This window comes from Mustela nigripes, chromosome 2 (assembly GCF_022355385.1).
Source record: "Mustela nigripes isolate SB6536 chromosome 2, MUSNIG.SB6536, whole genome shotgun sequence".
Classification (NCBI taxonomy): domain Eukaryota; kingdom Metazoa; phylum Chordata; class Mammalia; order Carnivora; family Mustelidae; genus Mustela; species Mustela nigripes.
In genome coordinates, this window is record NC_081558.1 from 59,123,063 (window position 1) to 59,150,263 (window position 27,201).

Below are 27,201 nucleotides of genomic sequence, written 5' to 3' on the forward strand. Positions count from 1 at the left end.
ACTTGCAGCTGAATGGATGGTCAACAAGACACAGTGTAACATGCTCTGATTTGCTCTGAGAAATGAGATGTAGTTCAACACCACTGTGATTTGTAATGCCATTTACATAATTAAACGTACAGACAAGTGGCACAAGGAGGTGGATATGGTTAATGGAGTTACAGAAGAGCTAAAAATAGCAGACAGCTACAGGCTGGAGGGGACACCGGGGGCAGCACCTGCTGATGGGCACTGATGGCCATGGAAAGATTGTCAATTCGCCAAGGGTGTCTTTTCTATTTAGCTGGGGCCTTTTAATCAAGATTTTAAAGCTCCCCACGGACACAGAGCAGCTGGTGGTGGCCTGTTTTACAGATGACAAACTTAAGGTTATCAACAGGGCCACAGAGGGCTTGCAGAAATCCAGCTCAAAAACTTCCTGGCAACCTACACTCCCCTCAAACGACAAGAAGGTAGGTTTATCCAAACCAGAGGTTGGAACCCCGTGGGCCTTTGGACTTTCTTGAGCCAACAGTTCTGTTTTGTTAATACCATATGGTTTCCCCTCTCTCCTCCAGCACCTTCCTCCTCTCTTTAAAAGTCTGAAGAGTTGCTTGCATTTACAAATTTCCATCAAGTCCCACATCTCCAGCTGAGCACTCCTGGGCCCACACATCTGGCCAACAGCAGGCTGCCCACAGAAGGGCCATGTGAGCCCCACAGTGCCCTAGTCCTCACCATTCCCTGTTGTGTTGCATTGCCAATTCTTGCTTACTTCTCAGCCGTGGAAGGCATTTACCCATGTAACTTTTGATCTAAACCTTTCTTAAAACTGGCAAAGTTTCTAGCCTATTCCATTTGTGGTGTTTCTCCCAAGATATCTCTGTGCTGTGAGAGAGCAGCATTTCCTATTTGAGTTCCAAGAAATACGTCCTGGCTCTGGTTTGAGTTTGGTGAAGGACCCTGTGTTCATTTTCTCCACTTTCCCAATCAACTGTATACAGCATTAAAAAATGCAGCCCTGACCTTCCAAGGTGCAGAAGCCTTTCATGTTTGAGACTGTCCTTTCAAAGAAATACATTCCTACTTCCTTTTGCCCCCACGCTTCACTTATTTTAAAGATCTTTCCCTTGACCTTCCCCAAACAGGTTACATCTTTTTGTCTTAAGGCAATGTTCCCAAGCACAACCTGTAGTCTTATGAAGGAAAACATAAATATGTGTTTGATTTTTTAAAGTTTTTTTTTTTCCATGTGGAAACACACAGGAAGAGGTAGAAATGTGTAATACCACATTTACAGGTGTACAAGGATACAAACAAACACATGTAACATGATTCTTGCCTTCATTAACAAGATACATGCAGATTCCAGACAAAGACTAACCAAGAAGTTAGGATGTGTGGAGGACCAGGGAGGCACACAGGAAGCATGCTGCACACTAGTGAGCACCTGCTGCCTAGTATGCCCCTGGGGCGGTCCACCCAACTCCAACACTCCCCCAGTCTACTGGATCACCGTGTGGCCTCCAAAGGCCCATGCGACTCACCTCCTACAGCCCTCCCCCACTCCTGTGGATCAGCCTTCCTGGTCTTCCTGTTCTTCCTCAGATTTGCTCAAGAAGCCATGCCTCCCCACTCGCTGTCCCTTCCACCTCGAAAGTTCCTGTCCTAGATACCCTCATGGATAGGATAAGTGACCTCAACTATCACCTCCCCATATATAAAAAAGCGTACCCAGTGGAGCCCCTTTGGGGGATTTTCATCAGAAAATGCTTTGGAACTAGGTAGAGGTAACAGTTGCACAATAATGTGAATGTACAAAGTGCCAGTGAATTAACATTTGAAAATGTTGTATTCACCTTGACAGAAAAGTTAAATAGCTCAACCACCTTCATACTCTGTCCTCAGAAAACATGCCCTGTTTTTCTTCACAATACTGATCACTTGATCATCTGATCAAAAATGATCATTTGACCTATTATCTATGTGTTTACTGTGTGTCTCTCCGTACTTATATTCTACACCTAAAACACAAGCACAAATGGTGAGACCGTGTACTGTCCACACCGTATTCCAGTGCCTAGAATAGAGCATGGTATACAGAAAGCACTCAACAGGTACTTGTTGAGTCAACAGACAAGGAACCATTTCTCAGTTAGTCTTTGTACCCTGTAAGGCTGCCGGGTGTTCCAGACGAGGAAACCAAGGCCTTCCAGGCCCTCCAGCCTGTGCGGTGGGTGTGCCAGAGTGGAGGGAGAGGGGTTTTCAAAGGGGATGCAGCCCTGGAAAACTGCTGAGACAGTAATTCCACATCCCCAGTGACCTGCAGCACGTGAGTCGTGGTGGAAAACCCTCCAAGGTCCAGGAGGGGTGAGGAAGAGGTTAAAGCAGATGCTGCCCTCAGTCAGGATGCCAGGTGCTCCAACAGCCTGTGGTTCCCCGAGCAGTTCTTTTAGAGACAAAGGAGAAGTGTTTTAATAATGTTCATCTTTCTCCTTTTACAAAAACTATCGATTCTCAATAGTGGGCGTATTTAACAGAATCACCCAAGAGGCTCCTGCAATCTCTATTTCCTCTCTCCACCTCCCTCTGCCCCAGATTCTCATGCACGGTGGAGGTAAGGCAGAGGGTGGTTGAGAATCCTGGCCGCCGAGGGAAGCTCTGCCCTACAGCACAAGGCTGGAGGTCTGCCCTGTGTTGTTGCTGCAATTTTCATTTGGCTCTCCAGCATCAGTACCAACAGACCAGCTGCTATGACTGGGCCTCATGTCCCAGTTTGGCTGCAGGGCTCTGGGTAAGTGACTGAACCTCCCCGAGCCTCAGAGTCATCTGCAAACCAGAGCAGAGACTGTCCCTACTTAGCATGGGCTCTGGAAGGGTCAACTGAGAAATCACATGCAAAGGACCTAGTACAAGACCAGGCACAAGGAGGGGCTGTATCTACACACACAGGGGTGGGTGTGCACACGCACACAGATATACTACAGCACCTTGAACACCTGAGCATTTCACAATAATAAGGTACAAATAATACTTGTTCCCCATTTCATAAATTTAATGACAACAAATTTTAATACACTGAGTTTCTGAATAAAAGGAACAACCGGTATTCTTCTTTTAGACTAATGGAATATTCCATTTTTTTTTCAAGCCACACAAATATATCTGCATTTAATGAGACAGTTGTGCCTATCTCTCAGGCCTAAATAATCGGGTTGCCAAAAAAAAGAGCTACATTGACTCCAATACAGATATATTACAGAATCCCTGAGGAGCTCAGTGAAACTACCGGATTTCAAGGAACAGTACGAAAGACACTTTCTGATGCCACGCTGTGCAGGAGAGCCTCAGAGATGACCCTCCAGCCAGTGCTATCAACCCAGAGCCCAAGACAGATGTCCAGGGACTTTCAGATGCAAGCACTAGCTCAGGCCCTCAGACAGGCCAGCTAAGCTCATCTGAGCCCCAGGTCCCCTGTACAGTGACAGGGCTGAGCTAGACAGACTCGGCACCTGCTCTGTTCCCAGCTCTGATGATCTATAATTGTGTACCTCCTTCCCTCTGCACGCCAGACAGAACAGACCCCGCGGAGAGCTGTAAGAAGCATTTATACTCAGCTCTAGCATCTTTTAACCCTCTCCCTCCTCAGGTTCTCTCTGGTTCCATTTATGTGCCATGCACCTTCTTCAGCTTGCCCTGGAACCAGGGCAGCTGGCTTGCTCTTCTCCAGGCTCTCTTTCTCCATCTACTTGAGGAGTCCTGATTCTCTTGCAGGCTCCCTTTCCCCCAGATTTTAGAATGCAACCACTCATTACCTTGCTGGGAAGAAGCCAGACCCAGGAAGACTGACAGCAGCCTCACTTCCTCCTTGTGGCTATCTCCTGGCCTGCCATCAGCTTCTTTACCTGGGGACCCTTCCAAGGGACAGCCTCTGAGGCCAAAAGGCTGAAGGTGCCTACCTTCGTCTCCCGGGCTCCTAAATGCATCCTTACAGAAAAGGTGGAGGATGGACTCTGTGATGGCTAAAAAAAAATTCATCTGGAAGTACGTGATCCCTAAGGAGAGAGACATCAGGGTTCCTAGCAGCAGTTACACAGGCAAAAATCAATCTCTCCTGAAAACCAATTAGGGTGAGCGCGTAAGATTTTCACTTTGGCAGCTGAGCTGCTCGAAGCAGCCTGCTTTGGAGAGGAAACGTCAGACAGCTTACTCCTAGACAGGCTGGCCTTCTCTCCCTAACTCCCAGCTCTGCCACATCTAGCACCTTAAAAAGAGCTCAGCTCAGAGGGTGCCCCTGAGCGTCCTGGCACTGACATGCATGGGGAGATGTGACCACTCCGCACAGGCTGAAGGACCTGACCACAAGCCAGCACACGGAGGACATAGTACATATGAAGCACTGAGCAAGGCACTCTGAGTGTGATTATACTCTACCCTTGCAATAACCCTGTCCCCAATTTACAGATCGAAGAACTGATGCCCAGAGATACTCAACTAAGGCCACACAACTTGTGTAAGTAACATAGAAGTAACATAGATAAGATTTTCTTTTCCTGCTACTCACTACCTCCCTCTTAGGGCACTTCAGACTCCAATTTAAAGAAGTGAAGTTCTATCTACTGTGACTATTTGATGGATTAACACAGAACAGGTTGTTTCCTTTATCTGTCTCTAAGCCCAAACCAGGCCCACCAGTGTTCAGTGCTACCGTGAACTCTTTAAAGAAGCACATAGATGATTCTAATAATCATCCCCCACACCGCCCCACCAACTTCTCTTGGAACATGCACACCACCTTCAAAGCAATATTTTCCCAATAAAGGCTCAAGACAGCCCTATGTGTCCTCCCTGCCCACTCAGGGAAAGCAGCCCTTACGAGCTTCTCCAGGCTGCCCCACTGCCAATCTCTCAGGCAGCACCAACCTCCAGTGGGACTTGGCACACGTGCCACAGCACCCAGTGCCCACGGGTGAATCCAGAGATTCATGCTGGAATGCTACAGCTCACAGAGTAGGAAGAACAAAGCCTGTGGCCGCTTTCTTCACTTAGCGCTAAAGAAAGGTAGCCCATGGAGGCTCTGGGCAGCGAGCCTGTATGCCAGAAAGCAGTGGGGGGAGGCGGGGTGGGGGGAAAGGGAGTAAAAAGGTGAAAGTGGAAAAGGGGGGCAGGAGCATGAGGATGTGGGAGAAGAGTGCCAAGGGCCTAGTAAGGCTGAGCCAACTCGGCCAGCTCTCCCAGAAGCTGTTTCCACCCAGGCCTGTCCAGGACTTATGCGGGACTCTACCCCAGTGTCGGTGTGGGCCAGTGCTCTGCAAGCCCGAGCGATGGAGGCATGGGGCAGGCTGCAACACGCTCACTAGGATACCATCAGGATGATTTGCACCAGGCCAGAACTCCCTGCTTACCCCTCCTCTGCCACCCTCAGGAGGACAAAAGGACAGCATAGCTCCTGCTGCCAGAACCTTGGCCTCTCAGCAAAAACGAGCAAGAAAGTCTATTTAGATACCAACTGGGGGTTCCTTAAACCCAACAAGCTATTTGCCAAGGGAAGTTCAAGTCACCACTAGGTTAGCTCATTTCTCTGTGTCCTTTCTTCTCCGGGCCTTGAAAAATCTCCCTGGCTGCCAAAACCATGGCAGTCCATCCACCCACAGTAAAGTCAGAATCTGCTTGTTTTGTAAAAGGGAGCCAAGGAAAAGGCACATGAGGGTGTCATCAGCTCCCTCAGAAGCTTGTGGAAGGAGTCCTACTGTCTCTCCTCCCATTTGCCAGCCAGGGAAGAAGACCAAAGACTCGGCTCTTAATTTGGCCTTGACCTCAGGTATTTGGCAAGGAAGGGCAATGGGACTTACCAGCTCTGGGAACAAAGGAACCTGTGGTTGAGGAGTAAATGCCCAGGTCCAGCCCAGCCCAGCATAAAACCCCAACATTTCTCATTCTTCATCTAATCCCAACTGTGCCTCCTCTACATTTTTCTGGACCCAAGCCAAGCTATCAGCAACTTTCTGGATGGGGAGCAGAATACAGGAAGAGAGGGGAGCCCTTCCCCCAGGCAGCCCCACTGAAGGGGCTGGATGGTAGGATGTGTCCCCTCTCACCAGCCCCATCCAGTGATCTCCACCAGTACCCAGGGCAGCCATAACAAAAGGGAGGCCTCAGGGGACCACAAAGGCAAAAACCTGGGTCTCCCAACAAAACGGGAAGGGGGCAATGGGAGATCAGGCCCAGAATAATGGGCCTCTCCAGCTTGCTCAGCTAGATCTAGCCTCTCCAAAGGAACAAGTCAGGGGAAGGAGCCTGCCCTCCCCTCCTGCCAGCAGAGGCCAGCTTCAAGCCCTGGGCCCTCCAGGTCCACGAGTGGCCCAGGACTGCCACCTAGTGGCCCCAACACGCAGGAAAGGAAGGGATTCCAGGACAACCCAGCCTTAACTTCATTCACAACGCGCTGCAGGATTCTGACTGTGGTAACAAGCAAAATCATTCCCAGAGGACCCATGACAGGATGACGAGTAGGAAGGAGTTGGCTGTGTTCCTCTCAGAGCCTGCCCTCCTTCCCCAACCTTCCTAAACCCCAGAGCCTGCCCCCAGTGAGTGCAGAAAATGCAATGCCACAGGCAAGGACGAGCAGGAGGCCAACCCCTGCCCCCAAAACATAAAGGGCTCTGAGATCTGGCCTTTACCCCAAGACCCTGTTCCAAAACCTGATGAACTCCTTGGAACAGAAAATCCTTTATGTGGCCATCAAATCAGTGAGTGCTACTGGGCATTACGAAGTGTCCCCCAGTGGGGAGGGCAAGGGGCCTTGGAGGGCAGGGCCTGGGACATGGCAGAGGACTGGGAGTGATCCCGAAGGCAACAGAGCTGAGCTGACTGGTACTGAGTCCTTCCTGTGTGCCAAGCCCCCCTCTAAGCACTTTTCCTGTATCACCTCAAGAAGCCTTCACAACAACATGGCAACAAGGCTCACCCCTCTTCACAGAGGGGACCATGGAGAGATTAAATGGCATTACCCAGGGGCACAGCTGGGAAACAGGAGTTGATCCCACAGAAGCCAGCTCCTCAATCCATGCTATGCCACTGCTGCCAATCTAGCTGCTGGACACAACCACAGACTGAATGTGCTCCACCCGAAAATCCGAAAAACCCAGGTCTGTTCTGGCCGGAGCCCAGCAAAGGAGCAGAATCCTGCAACTCTATGGCAGCGGACGCAAGGATCAAGTTAGCACAACATAGCAAATTCTCCATACGGAGGAAAAGCTACTGTGTTCAAAGAAGCAATATCAGAGGCCAAGAGGAAAACACCAGCCCCCAAGTGGCCCTGCAAAGCCAGACAAAAGATAAAACACACATTCCCTTCCTCCAGTCCTGGCGGTGACTCCAGGGAAACCCAGAGGGCAAGAAAGATGAGAAAGGCCTCTGCTGCGATCTCACTCTCCCATCCTCCCAGAGCCTCTGGAGGTCAAGAGGGTCATGCTGGGGTCAGCACAGAGCACCAACCGCCCTTGGTCAGCTGTGTCTTCCTGCGGAGGAAGGCAAAGTCTGGGCCTATTACCATGCCACCACCAAGTCCCTGGAGGAATTTCATAGATCCCTCATTAGCATGGGATAACTGCCTGCCCACCTGTTAGAAAAACTTTCCGCTTATGGTGACAGATGGGGCAGTGCTAATGGGCTGGATTTAACTGGGATGCAAGGAAGTTCAGGCTCATTGCAAAGGGAATTAGCATTAAAGGTGCGTGGGTCTGCTCACTCAGGGGAGGGCCTGGGAAGAAGGTGGGGTAACTTACCCAGGGACCTCACGCTCCAGAGGTAGCGATGCTCAAGCAGGGCCAGACCCTCCAGCGAGCCTCAGGCACCAGCAGCCGGGCTGGTTTAGACTCAGCCTCAGTTCTCCTCTTTATCTCAATCTAAATTCTGGAAGGAAGGGACGCCTGGGTGGCTCAGTTGGTTGGACAACTGCCTTCGGCTCAGGTCATGATCTCGGAGTCCCGGGATCGAGTCCCGCATCGGGCTCCCAGCTCCACGGGGAGTCTGCTTCTCTCTCTGCCCTTCTCCTCACTCATGCTCTCTCTCCCTGTCTCTCTCTCAAATAAATAAATAAAATCTTTTAAAAAATAAATAAATAAATAAATTAATTAATTAATTCTGGAAGGGAGTCCCCAGGCCTGCAGGACTTCTGACTCCGTCTGATCTGCTGGAAAGTGCCGTCCCTCTGTGAGGTCTGGCCAAGGCCCAGCTGTGGACAGATGGCCAGGGAAGAGCTGTGTGCCCTGCCACATTCAGCATCCCGACGGATCATCTTCAGAACAACAGAGACACATGTCTGAGGTCTCGGCAGAAGCCTCTCAGGCCAGCTGCCTAGAAGGCCAGCTGACCACTAGGAAGGAAAAGGCGAAGACAGTTCCACTCTGATGTAGAATCTCCCCTTCCTCCGTCTGGGCAGAGCTGACAGCACTACACCTTCTCTCCAGCCCTTTACTGCTATGTGTGGATGACTGAGCAGTGGTATAAATGACTGCATGAAGCCCAGCTTTGGGAGGAAGACACCTTCTGCTCTGGACATTTTCCGTTGGAGGGACCTGAAGGCATCAGGAGAGATATGTCCAACCAGCACCCAGATATGCAAAGCCCTCAGCAGAGATCAGGCCAAACGTAGACATGGAGGGAGTTTCTGGGAGGGAATGAAGCAACGGAGAACAGTGGCAGATCTCCACTGTCCCCCACCATCCAGTCTTCCCTTCCTCTAGACTAGTAGCATTTCAGTGGGGTCCCAGCTAGACTACATTTCCTAGGCAACCAGGAGTGAGGTGCAGCCATGTGACTGTTTTCTGGCAGTAAGATATGTCCAAAAACAGCACCCAGGTCTTGCTCTTAAATGACTGATTGGGCCTGTGCCCCCTTGGCCCCTTCCCTGTCCCACTGGCTGGGAAGCGTGAGAACTGGAGCAAGCACCCGGAACCCTCAGATGCTGAGGCTGGCTGAGCCCCCAGGAGCCAAGGACTGCCCCCGCACCTCTGGACTGTTACAGGAGAGAAGAATACATGTACCAGGGGGCATCTTTGTTATAGCAGCTCAGCCTCTGCCCCAACATTAGGACCATCTTCAGACCACAGATCCATCTGGGAATGGGTAGAGGCTGGGAGGCCAGAGAAGACGCACTCCCCTAAGCATCCCCCTGTTGGCAAAGGGCACCTCAAACCAGAAGTCTGAGAAATCATGGCTGACACTTCCTTTTCCTTCACCCACATATCTCAACTGCCGATTCTTTCTCTGTGCAATTCTCCCCACCTGCTCGCAGTCACTGTCCTTTGTCTGGGTCACTATGACCTCTCAGGACTCCTGCCTCTGTTTTCGCCCATGCTAAGCCACTCCACACAGAATGTTCATGAGAACCTACCATAGGCTCACTCCTGCCTCTGATCCAAACTTCCCACGGTGCCTACAAGACCCTTCACCATCTCCAACCCTCCCCACCTCCAGCTCCTCTGCCCCAAGGAGCTCCCTCCCACCCCAGACCCTTGACCATGTGCCTCCCCCTGACCATGATGTCCTCCTCCCTCTTCTTTTTTTAATTCCCATAATTCCTCTAGGTCTTGGCTCAAACCTCTGCTCCTCATAGAAACCTTTGCAGACTTCCATGTAAATTAGGTCCCTACTATTTCTCTCTCTGTAAATACCTTGTTTTTTAACAACATCACTTCTCTATATTTGTAGTTCAATGAGTGTTTCCTCGTTGAATGTCCATCTCTCCAACCGGACTGCAGCCTCCAGCAGGCCCTTGACCATGTCACGTCACACCTAACCCAGTACCGGCAAAAGCACCCTTTGGTGAACATGTGTTGTATAGGCAGAAAGGGAGGTTCACTGAAGTGAAAGTTCAAAGGCAGGGGGGCTCTTTAGCATCCAATACCCCATGGAGCAAATGTGAATAATGTTATCTGATTTCTTGGAAAAAAGACTGGTTTCTGAGAACAACCTATTAAGGAAAGTGAAGACCAAATTGTAAAGAGTTGGGGAAGCGAGAATACGATTTTACTGCTGGATTTCGAAAGAAGATGACAAAGGAAAGAAAGAGCAAGGCTGCGCCCAGAGGGGCTGCTGGGGAGGAGTGCTGGTGTCAAACAGGGAGAAGCTAAGCATGGGGAGCCGGAACGGGAAGGAACCAGAGCAAGCTCCTCGGGGACAGGAGGGCAAGACCCAGGCCACAGCAGGTAAGGCCCTTGCAAGAGGATGGGGAAGAGAGGATGGCAAGGCAGGGACAGAAAGCCAAGCTGTTCCAAACAAGTGAGTGTAGACACGGTCTAGGACGGGTGCAGTGCAGAACACCACAGCAGCCACCCAAAAAGGGTGAAAGGGCGATGAGCCAACAGCAGTTCAATGAGTGTTGCCTGGTATGGGACTTCCAGGGGTGGCCCTCAGGAGCCCAGGCCCAGACTCGGAGAAGCATGTGGAAGGTGCCCATGGCTGAGTCTGGCAAAGCGGGCATGGAGGAAGGACACAAGGACCAAGGGAAGGAGGTGCTGTCTGTGAACAGTATCAGTACTAATCCTGCAGGGCAGGGAGACATCTGGGGCCAGGATATGGGGGTGAAGACAAAGATCAGCAAAAGCCAAGAATGGGTTCCGGGGAAAAAACAGAGAGGAGAGTTAAGAAGCAAGTGTCTGATGTGGGACATGCCAAGAGAATAAGAGCCATTGTAGAAAGAAGATAGAGACCCATGATCTGGAAACTGCTGGTAAGGAATGCTCTTTAGCCTCAGGCCACAAGGAAATGTTGCAGTGTGAATTTTGTCGTGGACCTACTACAGCGCAGACACTTTCCTAGACACTAAAACATGACCTCATCTCAACCCCACACGAAACCTGTGAGAGCCTCCACTTTATAGCTGGGAAAACTGAAGGTGTACGAAGCTATCCCACATGATAAGCAGTCAAGAGTCTCTCTTGTGGGGTGCCTGGGTGGCTCAGTAGATTGAAGCCTCTGCCTTCGGCTAGGGTTGTGGTCTCGGGGTCCTGGGATCCAGCCCCGCGTTGGGCTCTCTGCTCAGCGGGGAACCTGCTTCCTCCTCTCTCTCTGCCTGCCTCTCTGCTTACTTGTAATCTCTGTCTATCAAATAAATAAATAAAATCTTAAAAAAAAAGAGTCTCTCTTGTAACACCTCCAGACCACTGCAATTATGTGCCAACCCGAATGACCACGCTGGCCACAGCAAGACCCAGGGCTTCTGAGTGAGTCATTCTTCTCCAGGACTTTAGATGCCAATCAGGAAAACTGGGGCATTACCAGCAGCTCTTGAGGAAAAACAAGGAGATGAAATAAAGGGGGGGGGGTGACTCTAAAAGCTAAGAGCATCTCAGAAAAGAAGTCAGTTGTCCCAGTGGTCCCATGCAGCCATAAAGGAGCTTCTCCAAGGACTAGAGCCAAAGGGAGAAAATTGAACCAAACAACCCAGGGTCAGGAAAAACTCTGCGGTCCCACCTTATGCCCCCCTGTACCACCTCCAAGACTGCTCCCATCAGTGCCAGCAGAGCCCAGCTGAAGCAGCAGTGGATTAAATACAAAGTCCTGAGGCGGCAAAGTTCACTCCTCTAGAGCAAAGATTAAGGAAGCACTGCAGAAAATCAAGAAGGGGAAAAGCAAAAAAAGAAGAAGAGGAAGAGGAAGAGGAAGAGGAAGAAGAAGAAGAAGAAGAAGAAGAAGAAGAAGAAGAAGAAGAAGGAGAAGAAAGAAAGAATGAAAGAAAGAAAGAGAGGGAGGAAGAAAGGGAGGGAGGAAGGAAGGAAGAAAGAAAGAAAACCTGCCACATACCCTGCTGCTGAGAGTTAACAGTCTTACTCATTTCTCATCAAAAACCTCTTCTGAAGAGGTTAAGCACACAATAGGCTATCGAAGGCGCCAGCCCGGGCAGCTGCTTGAAATTCCACACATGTGCCGTGGCGATGTATTTCTATTAATGTCCAGTGTGTGTCAGCGTGAAGATAAGGTGCCGACATCGTGTCCAAGCAGTCAACTAAAGAATGGGCCCCATGTTCAACATTGTCTGATACTCGGGAGCCCCAAGAACAGAAGCTCTTGAGCTGATCCTGCCCTGTGTGCTCTCCCACACTTCCTGCTGCGGCCCACAGCGGGGTGGGGGGATGTGTGTGCAGGGGTGGAGGCAGGAGAGGGGACCATTGAGGCAGGAAAGGCGCCAGGGTGGGGGTGAGCCCTGAGAACCACATAAGAAGAGATAGATCCCCAGAGGGTCCTTTGTGTTGGGAAGGGGACGAGAGTAGGCAGAGTCAGGAGGAGTCATAGGGGAAAGGGTGCCTGCACTGTGCAAGCCTACTAGGGGGCTGGGAGTAAAGAGCAGAGGCAGACCCCCTCCTCCAAGAGGACTTCCTAGTGCGGTCAGCCCAGTGGCACCAGAGCTGTGTGGCAGGGCAAAGGCCTTGCACATACAGCTGCTCTGCTTGGCCTCCCCCTTAGCTGCCCTTCCCAACTACCCCAGTCCTAGCAGAGAAACAGGATTCCAGAAGCCTCTGGAAAAGCCTGCAGGAACTCAGCAAGGCAGGAGGGAGTGCCACCAAGAGTGTGGGTACACTGGCTCCACCCAGAATGCCTGCAAGTGGGCCCCTCCCCTCAGCCTCACAAGTGCCCAGGGCGCATGGAAACACTCCAGTCTGGGCATCGGTGAGAACACCCACCAGGAGAGGACAGGCAGGGAAACTCAGACAAACCTTGGGAGGCTGGAGACAATTGGGAAGGTCTGTTTTAGAATGAAGGAGTCCAGGTTGAGAGGAAAGGCAGCACCTGGAGACCGCCATTACACCTGCTCTCTACAGCAACCTGTCTCCACCACGGTGGGGTCAGACCCCACTTCTACCCTTAGATTCATCACCTGCTGAACTCCTCTTCTCCTGCACTGGGGCGAACTTGGCATGATGCAAAGACAAGAATGTAGGGACTGCCTTCCACCTTCCAGCAAGGAGGCTGGGTGCTTGGCCTCCCCCATGTCACTAAAGCATCCTTACAACTCGAGATGCTTGCCTGTTTACATGCAAGGAAACAGGCTTGTGGAGTTACAGAAGGTGTCCACAATCACAGTGGGAGTACTTGGTGAATCTGTGTCTGGGTCTCACAAGTCCAGAAGCAGGGCTTCTACACTGCCATGCTAGAGAAGATGTCACTTGCCACCTGACTGGCATTCAACCCCTGAAACAAACCTGATCTTGGGGACTGGTCAGATCCCCAGCTAAAATTACTATCTCAGCTTCCCTTTTAGCCAAACCGCTGTGTTTGTAAGAGTCCCTGGAGAGAGTGTCCCTCTTACAGAAAGCAAAACTTGACTCAGAAAAGGCTTTGGGGCCTTCCCTCCTCCTGGGTATAAAACAAATGAGATGTCTGGAGACAAAGTAGCCATTCTGAGGCAATGAGGAGAGCTGCATTGAGAATGGTGATTCAAAAGGAAAGGAGGTGAATGCATCTCTCCTGATGCACTGAGCTACTGGACCCACATGACCTGTCTGCTCCCAGACTTCTTATTCATGAAATAAACACCCCCCCCCACTGTTTAAGCCACTGCCACCTGGGCTTCTGTTACAGCCCAAGCTGTTCCTGATTGGTGCACATGCTGCTCTATCTAAGAGCCCTCATCTTGTAGCCCAGACACATGAGATAGGGACCTCACTCAGCCACTAAGTGGACACAGAGGTAAGGGGAAAATGTCTGAGACTTTTCTCCCATCCCACTTGGTGATGTTTGTCAGTCAAATAATCCCTTTCCACTCTTTACCCTGTCAGTAGCCAGCAGTGGTCTCTATCCAAGGGGGCAAACACAATCTGCTTAATTGACAAATCTAAAACATTTTTTTCAGAAAAAGGAAAAGGCAGAATGGTAGCTCCCCCAAAGACTATGTGAATAAACCACATAAGTTGACTTAAAATAAACCATGACCCTCCCCTCTCCACAGCCCTGCTGGCATCCTAGAGGCATGCATGGAAATGGGTGGGCACCAGCCCAATTTTCACTCAAGCAGGACAGAAAAAGAAAACATACTGCTGCCAAGATCAATTAGGGCTGTAGGGCCAGTTCCACTCAATCCACAGGCACAAAGCGAGTGGCAAGGGTGGCGGGCACTGCTTCTAGAAGAGGACTGGGATGGGTACAGAGCAGACACAGACAGCAGGTGCCGCTACTGAGCACCACTGTCCCTGATGGCCTGCATCCTCTCAGAGGCCAGGATGGCCAGCACACACTATCTGGTTCCAGCCCCAGTTCTCAAGTCAGGTTTCCCTATAATTTTAGGCTAACTCACGGTGCACAAGACCTTCTCAAAATATAAAAAGCCCTAAACTCTTAGCCAGGCCCCGGGCTTCTCACAAGACACAAAGCAGTAGGCCAGTAAGATGCCACCTGCTGCTGTGATGCCTGTCAAGATGGCCCAGGTCACTACCACCTCCCCACCCTGCTGCTGGATTTTTCCAAGAAAGTCTGCAGCTCAGGCCCCTTGAGACCCATCAGGCACACAGAGGCCAAGGAGCCTGGCTAAGGTCGTCAGCAGAGTCCCTCAAGAGGCTTAAGAGAAAAAGCTTCTTTCACAATTCTCTCCAGATCCCAGCCCCAGCTGTCAGCCTCTTTAGCTCATCCCTGGTGCTAAGAGACATTTTCGTAGACGTGCGATCTGCTAATTAGAAGCAATGACACCAGGAATGGAACCGCAATCAGCCATTTGCCTAACAAAGTTAGCAGCTAATGAGGATTTCCAGCTTCTGTCAGCACACAGCAGAGGTCACCTGAGCTACACACCAGAGCCAGGAAGGGAAAACTAAAGGCATCTGCAGATCCGTGAGGCGGTGAAAGGGAGGAAGCTGCACAAAATCCTAATCAACCCAGGCTGTGAAACCCACTTGGAATTCCAACTTCTTAAATAAGAGGGCTAAATGCACATCTTTCACCATCCCAAGTGTTGGGATCTCCCTTCCCACAGGAGGGCCATTCTGAAACAGATTCTGAAATCCCTTCATTCACCTGAGAAGTCCATAGAGCAACAGCTTTCTTTAAAGAGAAGGAGTCCACATGTCTTCCACCTTCTACTAAGATCCAAAGAACCAGAGATGGCTATTCACCATCCCTTTGCTCCGCTGGTACCACCGTGGTGACGCTGTCTGGACAAGCCCCCCTACTACCCCAGTCCCTTTGGCTCCTCTCAATCCCACCTCACCACACATGCTCTCACCCTAGTCCTCCAACTCCCCACTGCCAGGGTAACCGCCATCTTCCTGGTCGTTCAAAACGTGTCAAACTGCTAAGGGAACAATAGGGCTTTTCCAGCCCAAGGACGCCATCACAGTGCATCCAGGGGCAATGCCTAGACTTCAACCCTCAGGCCTACTGGGCTCACTCAGGGCACATGTCCCAGGGACCTAAGAAGCAACTAGACCATCATAGCCCGCCCATGCACAGGCTGGCGAGGGAGTCTAAATGTCTGGAGAAGGTTTCTTTCTGCTCCTGCCACATGCCTCAAATATCACATGGGCTGCTGCCACAGGAAGTAGCTCTCCCACACAGTGCACATTACTGCTGGCAGTCTGCCGGGTGCCACCTGACGTCACTCATGTCCTGAAGCTGGCACTGCCTGCTTTGGCAATAGTTTCTTACCACCTGTCCCCCACAACGCCAAACCCAGCTTGCCTGACCCTTCCTAGGGCATGGTACTAGGACAGAGCGCTTTACTAGCTATCCTCAGCAAAGAGGTCCTGCTTTCTTTTGAGGCCAAGAGATTTGACAAAGGCACCCATGTGGGCAGTGAGCTGCATCAGGGATGGGGGCCTGGTGTGCGTTTCAAATAGCCTCTGCCCTCAAGCACCGCGGGGAGCCACATCACCAGTGGAATACAACACCTCCCTCAGGGGCCCCAACAGCAAAAGGGGAAGAACCACTGTGAGGTCCCTGGCTACCTACATGAGTCCAGGAGCCTGCTTCGGGCCTGCATGGGGGGGGGGGGGGGGCACTGTTCAAAACACAGATTTCAGGGTCACAGCAACAAAGAGTCTAGTCCAGTTGTTTTTGGCCTAAGATCCAATTATGGGTCTCTCTGACAAGTTCCCGGGTGATCCTAACACACAGCAGGTGGGGAAGTCAGGCAGGGAGATGGACCAAGAGCAAAGTGCTGCCGGGGACGAGGCTGAATGAGAGGGCCCTTGATACCCATACCACTCAGGTGAAAAACCCCAAGACATCTGCCCACAAACGAGATGTTTCTTTAACACCCTCCCATCCCCACTGCCTCCACAGTATTGCAGTCTGTCTCTCCAGGACTGATTTGCTCCAGGAATCAGTTCACATCAACCCCTTGTCAAGAGTCCATAGATGAGGTATAACTTGCCCAACAATGCACAACCCTCTCTACCCCCATTTCTGCCCCAGGAAGGAAACAGCACAGAATAGTGAAGGAACCCCAGAGATGGGCTCATATGGGTACAGTTCCGTCAGTTTCACTAGCCATAACAATGTGCCCAATTCCTGGAGCTCCTGGATACCAGACATTTCACGCCAACGGCTCCATGGGTCAATCCTCACAACCACTCACAAGCATCATGATCCAGTGCTGGTGCACTAAGGGCCATTCCTGGACTTGGGTGCCAGGTTCTTAGTCTCTGACTGGTTTTTATGCCCTCCCCCACCCCCACTTTGTAAAAAATATATGAGAAATACGGCCAAGGTTCCTTTTTTGGTGTGTAATCAGCTAAAAATATGGCTGAACCATTTTCATCGAGCCTATCTGTAGTTTTCCTATCTCTAAAAATTATCCAACTATATGGCCACAAGGCCAGGTAGTTTTTACTTTGACCTTAATAAGGAAAGTAGGAATCCAGGTAGCCTCAGTACCGTTTCCAAACAATTACTCTGATTCTCTAAGAAACTGAACACTTCCAGCCTTACTCTTTGAGTAAATGCAGCTGCAAATGGGGCATGGTGGCAGTCAGCTGTGTGGAATGTCCTCTGTACCTTGTGGAGAGCCTGCCCACCCTATGGAAGGACTGGCCCCCTACAACAATAGTCATATGGGCCCAGGCATTCAGAGAGGGAGAAAAATTAGTCATTTGACTTTGCCCTTCTCATTTTCCCTGGGGTGCGAAGTGTGCTTAAAATGATGATGACCAAACAGAAACATGAAATAAATGAGGCATCAGTTGGGATCCTCTTCCTCCTGACCTACATTGCTTGAAAGTCCTGGGGAGAGGGCAGAAGTGACTGAGATACCCTCCATGGGCCTTTGAGGCACAATTGCACGGGGACAGTGGACACATGAAATAAGTGTGGCATCAGTTAGGAACCTCTTCTTCCTGACCTATACTGTTTGAAAGTACTGAACATAATTTAAAAAATAAAAAAAAATTAAAAGTTCCCCAGTTTGATAAGAGAAAGAAAGAAAGAAAAAGAAAAAATAAATAAAATCCTGGTCACAGGAGAAGTGACTGACACACCTTTCATGGACTCCTGAGGCACAGGTGCATGGGGCCAGTAGACATGTGAAAGCCAAGCAGAAGATAGAGAGAAGCCTGTGGTACTCCAGGCCTGACACGGAGCAGCACCAGGAGCTGCCTGCAGCTGGAGTAGGTGCAAAGAAGCACCCCCAGAACAAGATAAGCGGGGCTTCCCAAAAGCCTGATGGGAAAGCAGGACAACCCAGACAAACCCTGCAGAGCTCAGATCACAAGTCCTGCTGAACAGAAGGTTTGGGTCCAATGCTCAGAGTCTGAATCCAATGCACTAACAAAGCCCACACCCTGTTAAAGTACAGACTTAGATGTGCCCAGCCTCCCACACTCATGGTCTGTCAAAAGAAGAAGATGGCCGGTTCTGGGCATGAGCACTATTTTCCTCAGCCTCAACTTTTCTTCTATACGTGATGTCCAGTATCAATAAAAAAATTATGTCTGTCAAATAAATAAAAATCTTAAAAAAAAATTACAAGGCACATGAAGCTGTACAAAAATGGGACCCAATATGGAAAGAGGAAATAATAAACTGAACCAAACTCAGAGATGACCCAGATGTCAGAATTATCAGAGACTTTAGGTAATTTATAATAGGTTTAGAGGATCCACAGGAAAAGGTAGACAGCATGTGTAAATGTTGGGGAATTTCAGCAGAGAAATGGAAACTCTAAAAAATGCCAAATATAAAAAAAAAATCAGGAGTTCAAGTGGATGTTTATGACTCTTCCCAACCCACCCACCAGGCTGATCCCAGAAAAGCCTTCATTTTACCCATCAGAAGACTGAGGCGATTAGGGACTGCTGCACCATGAAACTTCTCATCAGAATCAAAACCCCTGAGGAGCCAGGATCTCCCCGTCAGAACCACTGCCCCCCAGCTGCCTGAGGCATGTGGTGATTCAGAGAGACTCAAACAATTACAATCTCTCTAGTCCAGAGGTCAGCAACCTACAGCTCACCCGCCAAATCCAACCTACAGTTGCTTTTGGTATGACCTCTGAGGAAGAATGTGTTTTTACATTTTTTAGAGCTGTAAAAACAACAACAGCAAAGAATGTGTGACAGAGACCATATGTGGCCCTGCAAAGTCTAAAATATTTACTTTGAGGTTCTTTACAGAGGAAGTTTGTCAACCCCTGATGTAATCTAGAGAGAAAAAAAAAAAAACAACAAGATTTAGGAAAGCAAGGAAAGAGTCTATGGATGGCAGACTCTTCTGTTTTATTTTGTTTTCAGATTATCAATCTTACCAGCCATCTAGGTTAACAAATCCACCTCCAAAGGAATTCAAGATCTCTCTCTGTAGCTCAGATTGGAGGAGGCATAAGGACAAGGCCACCAGAGTCCCCAGGCCACTAATGCTCTAAAACAGCCATGCAAAACAGCTGCCCCCAGGTGTCAGGTCTCCTCAGCTGCAAGTCAAGTAGAGAACTTCCTGACCACCTGCCTGAGGCACCAGGCCCCCCCTCTGCCTTCTTCAATACAAGTTAAACCCCAAGTGTGGAAGTCTCTGACTAGGAGTCATGTAAACTAGCTGACTCCAAGATGTCATCAGAGTGAAAGGCTGTTTTGTTTTGATTTACTATTTGAAAAGGTCAGACCTGTGAACTGCTATGCAGAGAAGGCTGACATGGGTACATGCTTCCACCTACTCACAATGAGACACAGCAAGGAGGCCTCTAAGAGCCAGACAAGGACACTGTACAGAAGTCTCCAGGGGCGCCTGGGTTGCTCAGTCTGTTAAGCATCCTTTGGCTCAGGTTGTGATCGCAGGGTCTTCGAATCAAGCTGAGTTGGGCTCTATGCTCTGCAGGGAGTCTACTCTCCCTCTGCCTCTCCCCCGTTCCTGCTCACTCACTCTCTCTCTCTCTCCCCCTACATATCTCTCTCAGATAAATAAATAAAATGTATTAAAAAAAAAAAAAAAAACAGTCTCCAAAAAGCAGGAGGCCCTGTCTACGCCCTTCAGCCACTGGAGCTCTAGCTAGCCATGATTCCCTAACCATCCATGCACATCTATAATTGACTGAGCACTACTGAGAAGACCCCAGTTTCTCTCCTTGAGGAGCTTATAATCTGAGGAATGAAACTCACGAAGATGTAGGAGGGGAGAACTAGGAATAAAGGCTATAGCTGTAACCCATCTCACTCAGGATTTCAGAAAATTACAACTCAAAACCTTCCTAATCCATCATTTTTCTTAAATCCTGACTGCAGACTCCACAGAGCTAAGGTGGCAGCTTCTTGGAGCACCAGAACAATGAGAAGAGGGCGTGGGAGATCAAACCTCCCCTGCAGACTGGAGAGCGGAGCAGGACAGCCGCTCTTCCTATCTATCTATCTATTTTATTTTATTATGTTAGTCACCATCATTAGTTTTTGATGTAGTGTTCCACAATTCACTGTTTGTATATAACACCCAGTGCTCCATGCAATATGTGCTCTTCCTAATACCCATCACCAGGCTCATCCATACACCCACTCCCTCCCCCTCTAAAACCCACAGATTACTTCCCACAGAGTCCATAGTCTCTCATGGTTCATCTTCCCCCCGATTTCTTCCTTGTCATTTTTCTCTTCCTTCTCCTAATGTCCTCCATCCTATTCCTTATGTTCCACAAAGAAGTGAAACCACGTGATGATTGTCTTTCTCTGCTTGACTTACTTCATTTAACATAATCTTCTCCAGTTCCATCCATATTGATGCAAGTGTTGGGTATTCATCCTTTCTGATGGCCGAGTGATATCCCGTTGTATACACAGACCACATCTTCTTTACCCATTCATCTCTTAAAGAACATCTCAGTTCTTTCCACTGTTTGGCTATCGTGGACATTGCTTCTATGAACATTGGGGTGCATATGGCCCTTTTCTTTACTACATCTGTATTCTGGGGATAAATTCCCAGTAGTGCAACACTCTTCTTGTGCAAGAAGATCAGGCAGGCACACCCAGGTGGACAAGCATTTATGGCATCTGGCCAGTGGCAGGATTTGGTTCCCAATTCTTCATCTGCCATTTCAGACCTTCCCCGTGGTCACAGTCCAGTAGAAGAAAAGCTCTCTTCTTGTGCATCTCTTTCAATGCATTAGAAAACCCTCCCCCAAATATCACCATCAGACCTACAGAATTTCATCCCAGGCCCACACCTGCCTGCCACATTACACACTCCTAGACCATAGCCAAATGGCTTGTCCCAACCTGCCCTCAGCCTTGGCTTGGGCTGCATCCTTCATCAGAAACACCCTTTCTGAAAAAGAGAGAGAGAGAGAGAGAGAAGAAAAGACACTTTCTCAGCCTTTTGCACCTGGTGAGCATCTCCTCAGTCTTCGAGATCCAGCCTAGGGGTCACCTCCCCTCAGAAGATTTTCCCACCCTGCCAGGAAGAGGCTGTTGTCACGGTCTCCTCCCTCCTCGACTATCTTCCTATCCCTTTGGTCTGAGACTGTGACACTGTCCAGTCGCTTCTGAGAATACTTACCTCCCCCAATGAACAGAGCTTCTCAAGAACAGAAGCTGTTTCTCATTTGTTTCCATTTACCAAGAAATGAACCCAGTGCCTAACATAATAGGCATTCAGAGAATATAGAGAGAAAAGAATGAAGAATTGCTCACCAAGAAAGAAATAAAATCAAAGTTTTTGCTTTCCATCAGGTGTACGTACTTCAATCTCATTTCTAATGTGTCAGGAATCCTAACAGGCAAGGTCATAAATCTCATTCTCCCCTAAAGTAAAGCTCTTCCCATCAGAAGACCCAGCCCCAGAAACCACTCTGTTCTTACTTCTCTCTAGAACATCTGGGACTTCAAACTTCCTTGCCCGACTCAGAGGAAAGCATACGTTACTAACACAGGCTCCACTGAAACAAAGGGCCGTCACCCCAATTATATCTGGGGTTCTACCAGTCTGCAAGTGACATACTCAAAAAACAGCCCACCACTGCACTAGAAGTAGGTTATAAAAATTATTACCTTTCCTTGTCATTAGCTTTATTAACTTTTCCCAATAATGAGCTGAATCATTCCCTCATGCAGGAGAGGATTAGAAAATCAATATTGTCAAAGAGAGGGCAGAAGAGCACATTAAATGTCAAACTGCACTCAGCATACTCGGGGAAAAGTTCTTCAGACAAGGCTACAGGTGTGAGGGTGCAGGGCTTGAGGACACCGGCCAGACAGAGGCGGCGCCAAGGAGAAGCAGGCAGCTGGCTCATAGAGCTAGAGACCACACCATGTCCGCCCCAGGAACCAACCGGCCCCAAGGCCAGGAGAATGTGCTGCAATCCAAACACTAGGGCTCCTTCAATCTGCACATATGGAAGGCTCAGATGAGGAAAGAAAATTCCCTATGCTTCTGTTCAGGTTCTTTCTCCACCTTTTTCCTTTTATTTAAATCCTCCAAAGCACACGTACAGTTTTGACATCTCCGCTAAAAGGCCCTGCCAGCCACAACAACCAAAGGGGAAAGGGTGGCTACAGTATGGCTCAGCATCGAGGTGAGTGCCTCAAGCCCCTGCTACCTACAGAGAGGGCCTGGAACTGGCTTTCCTTCTCCTCTGTCCGCACTGACAGCTGAAGCCTTCAAAACCAGGTTCACGTATCTCTTTGCATCTGCTGCAGCACCAAGTAACAGAAACCAACTCCAGTTGACATCTGATCACTAGCAGATAGGTCAGTCCTCAAGAAGGCAGAGGACCAGAATTGAAACGGATGGGTATGTTGAAGGTGTGGGATACGGCCTCACTGCATGAAGATCCTGACCAGGAGGCCTCAGCTGCAGTGCACAGTGCTACCCCCGCCTCTTCACTCACTCAGAACGAAAGTCCCCAGAGAGAGGATTTGACTAGCTGCCCTTGGGCCCTGGCACTGGGATTGCAATCCCACCAAGACAATGCACAAGAAGAGACAGGAAAATTCCCAAAAGGAAATGGGACACCAACTGCAAGGAGAGATGGATGCTGAACAGTCAAAAATGGGAACACCCAGAAAAGTAGTTAATAAACATTTCCAAAATGAAGGAAGTCACTTGCTTCACTATTCCCTAAAAACTCAGGTTCTGAAGAACACTATCCATCCAGAAATTTGGGGAGGGGGAAATCAAATAAAGATGGATTTTCTGTATTCTAAAGTTACCCTTTGTTAAAATAGAAAACCCACACAGCTGTAGTGAGGTCATTTAAGTCCCCTTCTGACTCTAAAGGTTCTCCTCCAAGGACAGACAGTCTTGAGGAGGCAGGATCCAACCTTCTCCTTCACAGGTGGAAGAGAGGAAGCTGTGAATTCCCTTTCATTGTAATTAACACGTTCCAGGTGAGAAGGAAGAAACACCAAGGCTGCAATTTGCCATGCTAGGCCTTCCCCAGAAGGCCAGCTTGGTTTGCTCATGCTGTATTGCTTAACCCTTCACCTCCAGAACCAGGGTCCTTTCCACTTGGTTGTCAGGCTCTCTGCAGAGGGGTGACAACCACCTGCCCCACAAAGACTAACTGCCAGCACCTCTAAAACCACATCCTCACCCCAGTTTCTCTTTGCACCAACTGACTCTTCACCAGGATGCCACAGGGTTCTAGAAACACCAGTCAGATCACATCATTGCCGTTCGTATGGTCTCCAGGACTCTTCCAAGGTTTCACAGTCACAGTGGGCTATCTTGTGGGTCAAGTCTGCAAGGTGTCCAAGGTCTTCTACAAGGTGGCTTCATGCCTCAGTCACCTGTCTCACTATGTCAGGTCACCTCCTCCATACCCACCCATCGCCCCCCAATTGCTCCCTCGGTGGGAGGGGCCCCAGTCATATCCCTCAAGGCTGAGGTCAAAGGTATGTCTTTCTCCAGCAGTTGATACCACCGCCTTTGCATTCCTACGCACATCGTGTTTACCTTGGCTTCATGCCTACTGAAACCTATATAGCCTTTTCTAAGATTTTGGTTTAAGTCTGTCTTCCCCACTGGAGTGTCAATTTCCCAAGGGTGAGGCTCCTGTATTGCTCGTACTCCCCAGAGGACCTAGCTCAACCAACATGTGTTGTATAACTGCCGAAGCTTTTAACCTCTGTGCAGAAGCCTTCCTCCCAGCCACCACCCAGGGCACAGTCCAGTAACTCACGTGGTCTGCAACTTCCTTCTGTGAAGTACGGATTATACCAGACCACCCACCTAAGGCAGCCATTCTTCTTACCCCATATCCTGCCCACCCCCATTCCTTGCTGTGATATCATGATTTATAATAAGAACTAAATATTTAGTCTTTACTGTTACTGGCACAGAGCTCCTAAAACGCTTGGGATTTCCTAAGTGATGACAGAGATAAAGATATCCTTTTTTTATGGTAATGAGATGACTTTCAGACCACAGGGAAGGATGAGGACCAGTTACCAATGGAGCCAACCACATGATTAGAGAGTTGAAACCTTCAGTCTTACCCCTGAGGTCAAGGGAGTGGAGAGGGGCTAAAGGTTGAGTTCAACCACTAGTGCCAGTGACTGAATCAGTCATGGCTAGGTAATGAAGCCTCACCCCAGTTTCACCCCCAAACAACTGGATTTGAAGAGCTTCCAGGTAGGCAAGCACATAGAGGTTCTGGGGGAGTGGTGCACTGGCACAGGACATGGGAGCTCTGCACCTTTCCCCACATAGCATACCCTGTGGCTCTCTCTCATCTGGTTGTTCCTGAGTTAAATCCTTTCATAATCCTTTTAGTAAGTTAAAGGTTTCTGAATCCTGTGAGTCACTCTAGCAAATCGGTCAAACGAGGGGATCATGGGAACCTCTGACTCACAACCAGTCAGGCAGAAGCACAGGTAACAACATGGCCTTGAACGGATTCTGAAGTGTGGGGAAAGGGAAGTCTTGTGCCCTAAGTCCTTACCCTGTGGAGTCTCAGGATGGAGTTGAACTTGAGGACACCCACTTGGTGTCAGAGAATTTCTTGGATGTGTGGGGGTCTTCCCACATAAAAATAGAATGGAGAGAATTATTACTATCAGCCTTACTTCTATCTAGATGCCCACCCTCTCCCCAGTGGGACTAGAAAAGAGCCCCAGCTCTAGTCAGTAGAGCCCTCCTTGTTCCCTCTGTGGAGGACTGGCTAAGCCATGCACCCCTGGTGCTGTTCAGACCACGGCCATGTAAGAGGCCTTCAGCTGAGGGACTCTGGGAAAGTTCTCTCTTCTTCTGCTGCATGTGTCCCTGTTTACATTAAGACCTGGCAGGGTGTGGGGGCAGCTGTCGTTGACCTGTGGCAATGTCTAGCCGGAGTACAGCCTGGCACATTGAAGATGGCAGAGCAGAAGGAGAACAGTGGTCCATGATGACGCCAGTGAGCTGCTAAATTAGTCAAGCCTGGGGCATTTCTAGACTCCTGGGAGTATGACATAAAGCTTTCATTCACAGCAGAAAGAATCCTAATAGTCTCCTATCAATTAAATGCATTAATAACAATAACAGCAATAACAGTGAGTTTTTATAATCTGCCAGGTCCATGCTAAGCCCAGGACAGTTACTATCTCACCTTACCCCTGGGGCAATCCTATGTGCAAACATCATGATCCTCAACCGAGGCTCACAGACACCGAAGGATGGAGCCAAGATAGCAAGCAGGGAGCTAGGATTCATACCCAGACTGCCTACCTTTGAAAGATTGTGTTCTCCATCTCATTATTACATGCCCTCAAGCCCCTAGTACTCTCCCTTCACATCATCCTGGCACATATACCACTGACAGTTGTGAATTTTCAGAGAGTAGGACCGGACTGCTCAATAATCCAGCCCTCACTATATAACCTAGTGTTCCAGAGACTGAAAATACAGGCCAGAGGTAGCAAATCAAGTCAAGTCAGTGGCAGAGTCAGGGCTATAAGAACTCAAGCCCTTGGCTCCCCCAGAAAGACACCCTTTCCACAAAGGTGGAGCTAGGCCCCAGAGCTTCAGAGAGATCAGGCTTCAGAGCCTAACATCTGCCTCCCAGAGCCACTGGAGCACAAAAGGCCAGCTCAGGAAGTTCTGTACTCACCAGCTGGGTTGACTTCTGCTTCTCCTGGTCAACGCTGCCCTCCCCCCGCTTCACGGATACACTCCTGTGCTTTGTGGCTGCCTCTCTTTCCCTCGTTACCACCTGGAATAGCTCTTCCTGGACCTTGGCCTGCTCCTGTTTATACCTGTGCCAGAAGAGAGATGGAGGAAAGCAGATGCAGATGGCCTGACTGGCAGAAGGTAGCCAAGAAAAGTTCTGCATACTTACTTCAGCTGGCAGGGGTGGGGATCTGTGGGCCAGGGGAGCTCTTAGGCCAGTGGGAGAGGCTCAGGCATCAGCGGTAGTCCCCAAGGCAAGGGGATACAGTGACTCTCTCTCAGCCAGGACAATACAGATTAGGAAAAGAAGGAAACCTGACCATCAGATGAGGAATCAGACAGCCATATGCCAAATGAGAGATTCTCAGGGCACAGGTTCAATCCTGGGCTAACCACTCCTATATAGTGGACAGGTGAGGTGGGAAGCCCTACATTCTTCTGCCTCCCCTTGAAAGCCTGAACAGTTTAGATGACAGCAGTCTTTTGTTTGGAACATTGAACTCTTCATCCTGAATTTATTCCTACCCTCTGACCTATTTCTGGGCATTCTGCCTAGTAAAATAATCCTAAAGACAGAAAAAGGTTATTAGTACCAAGATGCTCTTAGAAAAGTTATTTATTATAGTGTAGAAGAACACAAACAACTTAAATGTCCACCATCAAGGTCAAGTTAAAGAATATATGGTACAAAAGTGCAATGGTATAGTATGTCAACATTAGACCAATATATTCTTAGATTTGTCAGTAGCCTGAATCTAAAAATTAAGGACCAATAAATAACACTTTTAGAAATAAAAATGTTTATAAAGGTGTTAACAAATGGAAAATAATTGTAAAACTATGTGAAAATAACAAGATATAAAATTATACCTAACTTCGAAAAAATAATCCTGAACTAGGGGGAAGAAGATATTGGGGAAAAAAACTCCAAAATATTAACAGGGGTTATTCAGAATCTATGGGTGATTTTTCCATTTTATATATTTCCCAAGTCTTTCATTAGCAAGTGTTAGTTGAACATTTTTTAAATATTTAGACGTTAAAAAAAAGATTCAGGGGATGCCTGGGTGGCTCAGTTGGTTGGACAACTGCTTTCGGCTCAGGTCATGATCCTGGAGTCCCAGGATCGAGTACCGCATCGGGCTCCCACCTCCACGGGGAGTCTGCTTCTCCCTCTGACCTTCTCCTCGGTCATGTTCTCTCCCACTGCCTCTTTCTCAAATAAATAAATAAAATCTTTAAAAAAAAAAAAAAAGATTCAGGTTAGTTATTCTTGGAGAGGCCCCCTAGGATCAGAGGGGAAATTCTTAGAATATGGGCTTCAGTCCATGACTATGGAACACACCCAACTCAGATGACCTAATTGAGGGAGCCACTCAACTGTAGCTGACACTGGGCCCCCTAGGCTGCCAGTGTCCTAAAGGGTAGAGAGGAAGTCTGTCAATGACAACTACAGTTAACATTCTCGGGGAACTCTCCCAGGCGCTGGGCTTAAGTGCTTTCTATGTATTAACATATTTAATCAGGACAATACCCCCATCAAGGAAGTATACTCTAGCAATGCCCTCTCAGAGACCTAGAGAAATGCAGTGGATTTCCAGAGTCACAGAACTAGTGCGGGGCACAATCAGGGTGCACACTGCATTCTGAGGACCTCTGTGCCTCATGGAG

The 27,201-nt window shown here is 49.0% G+C and overlaps 1 protein-coding gene across 6 annotated transcripts in view; it reads right to left on the reverse strand.

The window, feature by feature from the left end:
• The window catches only part of CHCHD6 (coiled-coil-helix-coiled-coil-helix domain containing 6), a 245,383-nt gene that overhangs the window by 193,810 nt on the left and 24,372 nt on the right, over positions 1-27,201 (reverse strand). For all 6 annotated transcript variants that reach the window (XM_059387936.1, XM_059387935.1, XM_059387933.1 and 3 more), the window contains exon 4: positions 25,472-25,616. In XM_059387936.1, coding sequence (XP_059243919.1) covers positions 25,472-25,616 — 145 coding nt within the window. The remainder of the gene's footprint in view (positions 1-25,471; positions 25,617-27,201) is intronic.